This window comes from Lipotes vexillifer, unplaced genomic scaffold (assembly GCF_000442215.2).
Source record: "Lipotes vexillifer unplaced genomic scaffold, Lipotes_vexillifer_v1.1 scaffold1783, whole genome shotgun sequence".
In the NCBI taxonomy this organism is placed as follows: Eukaryota; Metazoa; Chordata; class Mammalia; order Artiodactyla; family Lipotidae; genus Lipotes; species Lipotes vexillifer.
In genome coordinates this window covers 1,128,040-1,140,398 of record NW_006777435.1, presented here as the reverse complement: position 1 = coordinate 1,140,398, position 12,359 = coordinate 1,128,040, and the positions used below count along the sequence as shown (strand labels likewise).

General features: G+C 51.0%; 1 protein-coding gene across 1 annotated transcript in view; it reads left to right on the top strand.

Moving 5' to 3' along the window:
- The first annotated feature begins 315 nt into the window (after positions 1-315).
- Positions 316-12,359, top strand: part of UPB1 (beta-ureidopropionase 1) — a 27,005-nt gene continuing 14,961 nt past the window's right edge. The window contains exons 1-3 of the mRNA XM_007451038.1: positions 316-419; positions 6,034-6,205; positions 7,565-7,652. Coding sequence (XP_007451100.1) covers positions 316-419; positions 6,034-6,205; positions 7,565-7,652 — 364 coding nt within the window. The remainder of the gene's footprint in view (positions 420-6,033; positions 6,206-7,564; positions 7,653-12,359) is intronic.

Genomic DNA, 12,359 nt, shown 5'->3' with positions numbered 1-12,359 from the left:
GGAGCCACAGCGCTGAGGAGCGAGACTCTTGCGTCCCTTGTGGAGGGGGCGTGGCCGGCGCGTGCCGAAGGAGGCGGGAAGGGCAAGGGGCGGTGCCACCCGCGACGTCCTGGGGCGCTGATTGGAGGCGCGCTGCTGATGTGTGAGGAGGGGGCGTATCCCCACGTGAGCTCTCGGGTGCCGAGGGCGCTGGAGTAGAGGGGATGGCGCGTGCGCGGTCCTGGCTGTCCGCCGCAACCTTGTCCGCCTGCTCGTCTTCCAGGGGGCAAAGGCCGTCAGGCAGTTTGAGTCTAAAGAAACGTGCGGACTTCAGCCATGGCCAGGGCTGGATTTGAGTCGCTGGAGCGGTGCTTGGAGAAGCATCTGCCACTCGCAGACCTGCAGGAGGTCAAACGCATTCTCTATGGCAAAGAGACCAGGTGTGGGGCCTAGACGGGGAAGGTGGGGGACCTTGGGGCCAGCGGGTGTGGGTCTGGGGGACCAGGCAGAGTGCTTCAGAATCTGAAGGGCTCTACAAGGGCGGTGGTGAAGTACTGAATTGGCGAGCTGAGACCCTAGGAGGTCTAGATGTGACAGCTCTGGGAGCTCAGAGTTGCACAACCGAGAGTGAACTTTACAAGCCTAGAGGGAAAAGGACGGTTTTTACTCTTTGTGCTTTCTCTTTGACCACCCAGCTCTCTTTCCCAGCTTCCAGTGACCAGCTTCTTCCCCAGAGCCAGGCCTGTCCTCTAGGTGTCTGTCTAGGTCATTACCTCCTGTCAGATCCCCCAGCTCCTCCTTCCTGCAGTGACCCAGCCTCTGGCGGACCCTTGGAGGGAGAGGCCTCTGAATCTGGTTGGTGAAGGAACTTTTCCCACTGGCAAGCCACAGGAGTTAGTTCCCATGCTCAGAGCAAATTTTTTCCACTCCCAGCCAGCTGTGTGTATCACTAGGACTTTCTGAGGGCAGTGCACTACTGGACGCTGGGCATACAGCGCTGGAAGACACTTCCCCTTCCACTCTTGTTTCTCTTCAGTCCACTTTTCTCAAAGCAACCAAAAGATGTAAATCATATCCTGCTTAAAACTCTATCAGGGATTCCCAGGGCCCTTAGAATGTAATGCAAACTCTGACCTTATGCAATTCCTGACTAAACGTCCTTCCACTTTCTTGCCCATTTGTGGGCTCCCCCAATCCAGCCAGACTGTGCACTCCCTGCCCTTGTGGCAGTGACCTTGAGGCAGGAACCTGATCAGCTCACCTGAAACTGGAGGGTGTTGATTGGATCAGAGATTCCCAGCCACCAGCTGATGTGGAGTTCCTGCAGGGAGGCCAGACCTCAGAGTCTCAGGTGTTTTCACAGCTAGTGGATGGTAAAGGTAGAACAGCTGCCTTTCGGGGTGGGCATGGTACAGAACTTTGTCCAAAAGGGCTCTTTGTACCCAAAGAGGGGTGCCCGGGACTGGATGACCTTCAAGGCCCCTCTGGTGTGCTCATGCTGGATTAATGCTTCCCACCGCATGTGTAAAGGCTTGTCATGGGGGAAGCCTCTTAGAATTGAGGCTCCTAAAGAAGGTGTCCTGAAGCAGGGGGTGTCTCAGGGTGTTTAAGGGTGAGGTGGGCATGTTCCCCTGGGAAAAGACAGAGCTCGTGGGTGTCAGGGAGAGTCTTAGGAAAATAGAAATAAGTTTCCCACGTAGGGGACTGGCTGGGACCCATTCTAGAGCTCAGAGTAAGGACTGCCTCAAGGGACTTTGTATGCACATTTGGATCGCTCCAGGGTGGGGAGGGATTGGAATGGGAGGTAAAATGGGAGCCAAATTCCATTAATCAGTGACCATCAGGCCTCTTCCTGGGGCTTGGTTCACAATAACTGAGTAAGTGGTTCCCCTTTTCCATTCTTTCTCCTTTTCCCTTTTCTTGGTTCTGTTCCACCCAGAGCTGAGCCCTTCCAAGCTTCACCTCTATGGTATAAACCTTTGTACTTGTGATTGAGTGGGATTTGGCTATGAACAGACTGCAAAGTGAAGATAGAAAATTAGTCATTTAGGGACTTCCCTGGTGGTGCAGTGGTTAAGAATCCATCTGCCAGTGCAGGGAACACAGGTTCGAGCCCTGGTCCGGGAAGATCCCACATGCCACAGAGCAACTAAGCCCGTGTGCTGCAACTACTGAGCCTGCACTCTAGAGCCCACGAGCCACAACTACTGAGCCCACATGCCTAGAGCCAGTGCTCTGCAACAAGAGAAGCCACCACAATGAGAAGCGCGTGCACTGCAACGAAGAGCAGCCCCCACTCACAGCAACTAGAGAAGGCCCGCGTGCAGCAACAGACCCAACGCAGCCACAAATAAATAAATAAATTTGTTAAAAAGAAAAGAAAAGAAAAGAAAATTAGTCATTTAAAAATTCTGTTCACTTCTCATGGCCTGTCTCAGGCATGGCTGCCTCTATGAATGCCTGGTGGACCTGAATCCTCAGCCCCTCCCCTGGACTCCCCCTTTGCTCCACACAAGACCAGCTTCCCACCCCAATAATTGCTGTGCCCAACACAAAGATGATGCTTAGTAAATGTTTGCTAAGTGAATGAGCTAAATGGGCCTTTGCCTGTGCCAGACAGATGAAATCCCCAGAGAACATCAACTCTCAGTTTTAAGACAGCCAGAACCAAGAAACATTTATTCATTCAACAAACATTTATTGTTTATTTCTGTCTTGGGCACTAGAGGTACAAGGATGGGTTAGCCACGGTTCCTACTCTCGAGGGACTTTCTGTCTTTTGATGGCTGTCCTACATCATGGTTCTGAAGACCAGGAGTACAAAATCAAGGTGTTGGCAGGAATAGTCTTCCAAAGGTTCTGGGGGAGAATCCTTCCATGCCTTTTCTAGTTTCTGTGGCTTCTGGCATTCCTTGGCTTCTGGCAGCATCACTCCAGTCTCTGCTTCTGTCTTCACTTGGTCTTTTCTCCCCGTGTCTCTCCTCTGGGCGTTTCTTAGCCCATCACTGGATTTAGGGCTCACCCAGGTAATACAGGATGATCTTATCTTGAGATCCTTAATTACATCCACAAAGACTCTTTTTCCAAATAAGGTCCCATTCACAGGTTCTGAGCATTAGGACGTTGGACATATCTTTTGGAGGGGTCACAGGTCAGCCCACTACAGAGATTCTGCAGAGGTGGGCATCAGGGTGGAGGGAGGCTGGGTTTGGGATTGTCCTAGAGATGGTCATTCCAGGTGGAGGAGTGGGTGTAGAGTAGGAATCTGCGGGTCCCAGTGTTAAAGGGGCAGAGGAGGTGGAGATTTTGTGGTAGACTCTAGAGGTAAGGATGTGGGGGGGACCCTAGGGCCAGTATCAAGGATGCTGATCGGGACAGGGACAGAGTGTCAGGTGGCTCAAGGAGGTCTGTAAGGATGGGGACAGCAGGGAGTCCACTGGCTTTTGAAACCAGTAGGCTGGTAGTTCCAGAACAAGAGAGGCCTGTGTAGAGCACGCTTTCCCTTTTTTCTTTTTTTCTGGTTTTTTAATGGGAGAGACTCACACAGCTGTCATGGTGAATGTGGCAGGTCTGCAGGAGACAGGGAGAGATGTCCAAAGTGGGTATATCGTTCAGTGAAAAAGGCATGAAGGGACTTCCCTGGTAATCCAGTGGTTAAGACTCTGTGCTTTCAATGCAGTGGGGCACAGATTCGATCCCTGGTCAGGGACCTAAGATCCCACATGCTGCTTGGCGCGGCCTGAAAAAAAATAAAGGCAGAGTAGAACATACAGAAGGACACCTTTGTATGTGTAACACACACGCATATCAAAAAATATTGGAAAGATACATAAGACATTGTTAAGGGGGTCGTCTCTAGGTTCTGAGATGGAGGGGAACTCATTTTACATTTTCTACTGTTTGATTTTTTCCCCCCATGAGCATGTGTTTCTTTTGTAACAAAGCTCTGGTTTAATTATTTAAAACGCTGATGGTAAAGAGCCATTAGAGGGGAAAGATAAGTTCCAGAAGCGAGAGCTTGCCAAGGAAGCTGGGGCTGGGCTCCATTGGGCAAGGTCTGCCTTGACCTCGCTGGAAAAGGGGGTGCCCCGGGGAAAGGCCATCGGATGTGTGGAGCCAGGACAGGAAGTGATGGGCTTTCCTCCTTGAAGTTGTAGGTGAGGCCCCCAGGGTGGGGGCCTTAGTATCAGGATGAGGGGCAGAGGGGCAAGAGCCAACTATGGGGACCAAGGGAGGGTTGGGGGCAGCACGGAGCCCCCTTTATGAGGTTGTGGCCCATTTGCTGGTCTCCACCACGGCTGGTCGGTGCCACGCCACATCCTTGAGCCAAGCCTTTGGTGGACACAGCACATGGTTAGAGAATGGGGCTCGAGGGCCAGTTGGGTTCTCCAGGATGAAGCAGGCAGGATTGGGTGAAGGAATGCCAGGGTAACTGGAGGGCAGGGAAACCTTCAGGTAGTGGCCAGACAGTGGGGGTGCTGGGGAGAGGTAGAGCCCAGAAGGTAGTGGAGGCCTGGCCTGCGTGGCCTAGGGGACGGGTGTCTGCAGGGAGCTGTGGGCAGGGATGGGAATGGAGGCAGGGAGGTTGAGCATCGTGGAATGACTGGGCTGAGTGTTGAAGGTAGACACGTGGGGAGAGCTGACAGCTGCAGTCGGTGGGGAGAGTTAGCCAGAGGATGAAGGACCCCTTCCAGGTGATGGTTACAGCTGGGCTTGCAAACCTGAGGCGAGCTTTTCCACCTGATGTCTTCCTGGTTGACAGTGCAGGCTGAGGACGGCCTACCAGGACAACTCCCAAGGGCAGCCGGCCCCCAGGCCCTCCTTCTTGTCCTGGCCACCATGGTGACTTGTCCAGGGGAGTGGGGGCGTCCGCCTGCAGATGGGGGACTGTCTCTGAGGCAGTCATGGCAACAGGAGGCGCAGTGTGGGCACTGCTGCTATTTCTAACCTGCTGAAGCACATGGAACCCTGACTAGTTGAAAAGCAGGCTGATTGTCAGGGGTGGAACCCAACTCCGAGCTGTCAGGGCCATCACAGGGAAACTGCCTGGCAGGGGGCGGTGGCAGGGGGCTCAGGCTGACAGGGCTGTGATTTTGAAAGGAATGTCTTTAAGAAAGTGGTTTAGAGTAGGAGAGAAATATTATTAGATAATGGTTGTCAGGTTATTTTTTGATGCATTCTCTGGGTATTTCATAACCACTGTGCCCCTAGGTGGTAAGGCCTTCCTGGCTGGGGGCCCTGTCCCATGCCCCTGCGGGTTTCACCCCTGGGCCAGGCACAAAACGGGCCATGTGGCCCATGGTCACTTTGGTGGGAGGTTTTATAAATAATCCACTTGCCTCTGTTAATAAATCACAAACAGGGATGAGCCCTTCAGCCTTTGGTCTGGACATCTGGGCCCCACCACGCTCACCCATCATCGGGCAAGGAGCTGCCCTCTCCCCTGGCAGGAAGCAGGACAGGATGGGGTGGGGGGGTCACCAAAGACTTGTAATCCTTACTGGCAAATGGCCACGGAACCCTCCGTCCTGCTGTCGTCCTGGCCTCTCTTCATAGCCGGCTCCCAGCCTCCTTCTCGACAGCTCCTTTGTCTCATCACGACCTGCCGCAGCCCCCAGGCTCAGCACTGTCCTCTGACTCTAGTCCACAGACATTTTTGGGAAACTGTTCCCTCTCTCCTGTGCTGCCTGCTGAGACTTCAATTCCCGCCACCACCACCACCACCACCACCCCCACCCCCGATTTCAGCAGCTCCAGCATCAACCTTGTGACTAGTTTCCCTGCTGCCCCCTCCCCACTGCCCTCCTCCGCCCAGCCTGACCATGCCGTTCCCAGCTCCAGTCTCCCCAGGGAAGCCCGTTCTCCACCCATCGGGCCCAATTCTCCAGCCCCGCCTCAGCTTCCCACATGTGGCCGCGGCCCTGGCCCTGGCCAGCTGCTGGGCCTTCTTGCCGGGACGCTCCCACCTCTTCTCTGCCAGAGGAGTGACTCTGGAGGGTCATTAAATGCAGCAGACCTCAGGCAGATCATGTCCCCTCTTTCCTGCCTGTTTAGGAAGCTCGACCTGCCCAGCAGAGCTTTTGAAGCCGCCTCCAAAGGGGACTTTGAGCTGCAGGGCTATGCCTTTCAGGCTGTGGCGGAGCAGCAGAGGAGGCCCCGGACGGTGCGCATGGGGCTTGTTCAGAACAGAACCCCCCTCCCCGCGGACACCCCTGTGGTGAAACAGGTTTGGCCTCTTTTGACTGTAAATACATAAACGGGCAGCGGGCGCTCTGTGTTTTGAACTCTATCTTGTCCCCGGATGGTTGCCCAGCGGCTCTGCCCTGGCCCCCACTTCCTTCCAGCCGTGTCTCTTGCTTTTCTTTCTCTTCTGGCTCCTACCCTTTCTCTGCCTTCCTCTCACTCCTCGCTATTCTGTCCACCTTCCTTTCCACTTCCTCTCCTGTGATCGAGCTGAAGTTCCGTTTACCAGTTGGGAGGGTGCCTCTGTGGCTTATGTGCTCTCCGTGGAACTGCCTCTCGGGCTCCTGCCGGCACACACAAGTCAGGACCCATCTGTCCACCGTGTGTCCCTCTGCCTGGATCCTAAGATCCCCAGACATTGGTCAGATTGTGAATATGTCTCCTCAGTCCAGGTTGTCAGGTCATCAGGTGGCGGGGATGCTGTCATCACCACCCCCCAGAGCCTAGAAGCACGCTTGACACCCAGCAGTCATCCGCGGGGCCCCGTGCACACAGTCCCTCGAGGGAGACCGAGCGTCCATCAGGAAGCATTTGTGGTCTCTGGGTTTTCAGCCTGGTTCCTCTGGTCTGTCTTTGAACAAACACTCTGAATGTCTCCTGGGAGCCAGACGTCATGCTGAGCACAGAGAACTTGAGGACACTGCTCCCAAGGAGCTTGTGGGGTCATGGGAGTGACAGTGGAGGAATGTGACAACACAATGGGAACAGCGCCACCATAGGGACACACGCAGGCCGGGGAGAATGCAGGTACCCCAATTCTCGGCCCCTTGCTGAAAGAGCTACCCCTCTGTGGGCAACACGTGATGTGGATAACACATCCAGGGAATTTTGGGTGGGGAAAGGGAGCACATTCTGGCAGAGGGCACAGCTGGGAAAGGCGAGTCATTGGAAGACACCATACACATGGGAGAACAGAAGTGGCAGATCAAAGCATTCCCCAAAGCTGTGGATGCAGGAAGTCATAAGTGGGCTGGGTGCTGGGGGGTAGGGGGCGAGGGAACAGTTAACCCAGGGGATGGTTGTGGTGTGTGGTGGGCCCACTGAGTGTGGCCCCTCTCGCAGTAAGCACTCACATCCTCACGTCCTCCTCTTAGCAACCCCACGAGGTGGGTAGCGTTCTCCGCATTCTCCAGTCAAGGAAACCGAGGCTTAGCGAGGCAGCATTGAGTGTGTGTGGGACCCCAGAGCCTCTGCACTGCCACCTTTGACTGCAGAATTGGACCCAAGGACAATCCAACATACCAGAACCTCCCACCCTCCTCATCCTCTTGCAGCCGGCCACATGGGTGTTGAGTTCTAAAGATGGTCTCAACCAACTAATCCTTGCTGTTTAAATTGCCAGGTCACTGCCCTGCACAGACGCATCGAGGCCATCGTAGAGGTGGCTGCCATGTGTGGCGTCAACATCATCTGTTTCCAGGAAGCATGGAGTAAGTCTCTCTCGGGGTGCTTTCTCTGCTGCCTTCAGTGCTGTCTTATCTCCATGTCGCCAAGAGTGTCTGCTGCTTGATTTCTTAAAATCTCCTTTCTTTTCTCATCCATAGAAAGGTTCTTTGTCAACAACACCAGCAACCCCAGAACCCCAGCCTTCCTCCTTATCGCGTGCCTCAGTCTCTCATCTGAGTCTCGGCCTTCCTCCCAAACTTGAATCCGTTTACTCCTTCCTCTCACCTCCTTACCTCTGCCCTGATCCAAGGCATGTCAGCATCTCCTCAGCTTCTGTAATCGCCTCCAGCTGGTCTTCTCCACTCTGGCCCCTTCTAACTGGCTGCCCACACCTTCTAGGAAAGATCTGTATGAAAACTCTGCACTGCATCATCTGTTCCTCCCCATCTCTGCCGGGCTCTGCCCCGACCTTCTGATACTTTACTCCCCTCCCCCGAGGCCACTGCGCCCACTGTTCCCTCCACCCAGAGCCAGAGCTGGAGCTGGAGCATTCCTCTCCCCTGGCCTGTAACCCTGCTCGACCTTCGGATCTCAGCTCAGAGCCTGCCTCCCTGTGTAAAGCTGCATCCCTATTAAATACTCCTGCTACCTTGTACCTCTTTATTTTATTTTTATTTTTTGTCATAGTTATACACGTTCATGGTTTAGATTCAAATGGGTCTACAAGGTCTGTTACCAAAAAATAGCTATCCTTTTCCCCAGAGGCAGCTACTTCTCTGAGCTGGTTCTTTTGGAATTTACCTTTGCTTGTGTGGCTGCTTCCTAATTTTTCAGTTTTGCATCATTATTGACTTCCCATGACGGAAGGGGACAGTGTAGTCCTTTGCCCTCTCCTGCCCCCTCTACTCACATGTACCCTTCCTGGTCTGTCCCCAGTCCATTTGCTACCAAGATTCAAAGGAAATCGCTTTGATTTCTTTCCCTGAATAGCTTTCTGTTTTCCCTGCAGTTTGCTTTGTTTTCTACATGCTTACCGCAAAGTCTACCCCAAACTTTCTGCTGGTTTCCTAAATCCCCCTAAGAGGTTTAGACACATGAAGTAGTCTATCGGTTTCATCTCCTCACAGGAATCTGTCACAGAGCCTTCTGGCTGCTCTGCTCTGAATTGGTTTCCCCCTCTCTGCCATCCCAGGACTCCCTTAACCATCATCCAGGGGGCGTCCCTCTGCCTTGCTCTTATGTTTCTCCTATCTCACAGCTTCCTCTTTCTTGCTTTTCCCCCTCATTTTGGTTGAGTAGACCATTTGAGTCCTTGCACATCTGAAAATATTGCTGGATAGTATGGTTGGGTATAGAATTCTGGGTTAGAAACAATTTTCCTTCAGAAGTTTGAACACTTTGCTCCATGTCTTCTGGCTTTGGGTGTTGTTGACTAGTCTAAGACTATTTTGATTTATGCCCCATTGTATATGGACTGTTTTTCTCTAGAAGGTTGTAGGATCTCTTCTTCTCCAGTACTTTGAAATTTCATAATGATATGCCATGGAGTGTATCTATTTTAATCCATCCTTCTAGACACTTCAGTGAGTTCTAACAGTCTAGAAACTTGAGTCTTTCAGATCTAGGAGATGTTCTTAGATTGTTTCATTCGTGATTTTCTCCCCTTTTTTCTCTCCTCTTTTTTTGATACTCCTTGCTGTTAGGATGTTGGAACTCTGGACTGGATCCCTCATTTTCTTTTGTATTTGTGCCTATTTTTCATCTCTGTCTTTTTGTTCAATTTTCTGGTAGATTTTATCTAATTTGTCATTCAGCCTTCTAGTTAGTCTTTTGTTTTTGCTGTCATATTTTGAATTTATGGGAGTTCTTTTGGTCTGAAATTTTCTATTTTATCACATTCTGTTCTCGGTTTATAGTTACAATATCTTCTCTTATCTCTAAGGATATTAAGTAATATTTTTTTTTCTCCCTGCATGGTTCCTAGTTACTCCAAGTTGGTCTCCCCGCTGCTGCCCCGATTACTTATATTTTAAGAATTGGGGATTAAAAAGCTGATTGCAAGCTCTGAGTTTGTGGGAGGGGCTCCTCCACTGAGTTTCATTATAGGATGACCCGGTTTAGCTGTTTGTTAGGAAATCGCCTATGGTAGTATCTTTGGGTCATTCTTTTCAGGCTGGTCAGATTCCCCAGAGAAAATTCATCTAATCTCCTGCCAAGAGGAAAGGACAAGAGTCCAGTATGCTTATGTTTAGTTAATCCCTTTGTTTTTATCACTCCACTCACCTTTGTCCTGGGTTCCCCAAGGCCAAAGACCCTCTGTTTAACTGTTTCTAGAGAGTGAGCCTCTAGCTGGGGTGGGAGAGGCTCAACCCAGCCTCTTGGAGTGGAGAAGGGATCTAACTGCTTCTTAAGTAGACTTTTGACCAATCCTACTTATTTGTCGCCCCTCCCTGCGTCCCCACCTTCAGAGCTGCATGGTGCCTCTGGCTTCTGAGCTTTCAAGGGGTCTGTGATGGAGAGTGGGGTGCTTCCTGGCCTCCTCCACTGCGGAGGGGACTCAGTGTTCTCAGATTCACTAAGATATCTCCCACCTCCCTCGGCTCTCCAGCCTCCCATGTTTTGTTGTTTTTGTCCCTGGCTCGTGCCCCATCCCTGTGGGTTTATACCTGTACACAAAAAAGCCTTTACTCTCATTTGGTGGGGTTTCAGGAGAGAGCAAAGGAGTGTGTCCCATCTGCCACCTGTACCCAGAAGTTCATCACATTCTTCACATTTCTCGTTATACATATACTCTTGTGTGATGCTTTGATTTGTCTGCCTCTTCCATTAAGACTGTAAGCTCCATGTGATCAATGCCTCGGTGGTGTTTATTTTTCCCACCCCAATCCCCACCTCTATTTTTTTAACATTAAAAAACTTTAATTGTAAAATATGCATACTATTACTATTGGTAAGTGTACAATTCAGCGACATTAAATACATTTGCAAAATTATGTAACTATCATCACCATCTAGACCCAGACCTTTTCATCATCTCCAGCCAAAACTCGGTACTCCCTTTCCTCTTCCACCCCTGATAACCTCTATTCTACTTTCTGTCTCTATGAATTTGACTACTCTAGGGGCCTCATGTAAATGGAAACCTACAGTATTTGGCCTTTTGTGTCTGGCGTATTTCACTGAGCATCATGGTTTCAAGGTCCGTCTGTGTTGTTGCATGTGTCAGAGTGTCCTTTCTTTTTATGGCTGAATAATATTCCATTGTTTGGATGGACCACATTCTGTTTATTCTTTCCCCTACCCAGATTTTATCTTTAGTGGCTTGAATAATCCTTGGTACATGACAGACACTAAAAAATATTGGATGGTTTAACCAACTTCTCTTTCTTGGATCTGGAAAACTCCTGCACATCCATCAAGGCCTAGCACGGACACTCCCTCCTTTGCGGGGGGCCCTGGGGACTCCCCTACACAGGTTCCCTGTCAGCTCCCCTCTTGGCTGGCAGCTCCTGAGGGCAGGGCCCGGTCCAAGTCTGAGCCTGCCTCATGGAGTGTTGGTTCAGTGAATGTGGAACCCCCTTCCCCTCTAATTTGGAAACTGTAGTTGGAACTTCACAGCGACCTCCCCCAACCTCCCTTCCACATGCTTCTTTTGAAAGTTTGTTTACATTACAGCAGTTGTGAAAACAGGAAAAGAAGCCATTAAAATGGAAATGGAGAAATTTGGAGAGCTTAGCAAGCTGAAATGAAATCGGAAAGGGAGGTTTTATTCTCTTGGGGCATTTGAGTCTCTCCTAATGCTCTGAAAGCTGAGAGTGAACAACGGTCATTAAGGATTGTTCTTTGTTATCAACAGCTTTCTTGTTGGCTTCCTTAAAATAGCTCATCCATCTTCACCAATCTTGATCCTGGTGCCAGGGCCCCCTGGGCTGGTGCTGGCAGAGCCTGCTGCCCACTTAGCTGCCTCCATGGGCTACCGCCCTGGCAGCTGAGATGGTGGTGGTGCCATCATAGCACCAGGCTTCCAGGGACTGGAAGGAATCTGGAGGCTGATGCTTCTCTTCTCTGTGAAATGAGGAGTCACACCAACTTCACAGGAGTATTGGGGACATGCTGCCTATTACCAGGCCTGGCACCGTGCTGGGCACATGGCACATGTTTGGAAAAGTTTGGTTGCAATTATTACCCCCAAACAGGCCACACAACCCATGCAGCAGCCAGGTAGTCCTCGCCAGCCACATCACACAGCTTCCTACAAACTTTCCCTGCACTCTGAGTTTCAGAGTGACCGGAACAGTAGCAAGCATCTGGAAACATCCGTTAGGCTAATCCTCCTAAAAGAAATGGACTTGGGTTATTGGGAGGAGGAAGATCTAAAGAGTACAGTCGTCCCTTGGTATCTACAGAGATTGGTTCCAGGACCCCAAACCCTGCAGAGACCAAAATCCAGGGATGCTCAGGTCCTTTATATAAAATAGTGTAGTATTTGCATGTTACTTACGCACATCCTCCCGTATACTTTAAATCATCTGGAGGTTACTTGTAATACATAATACAGTGTAAATGCCAATTAAATAGTTGCCCGTGTGTGGCAAATTCAAGTTCTGCTTTTCGGAACTTTGTGGAATTTTTTTTTCAAATATTTTCCACCTGCTGTTGGGGGAACCCACAGATGCAGAGGGCCAACTCTATGCGGAATTGGTCCAAACAGGAATTCAGTACTCCAAATCAAGAAGAAAAAGACAAACAGC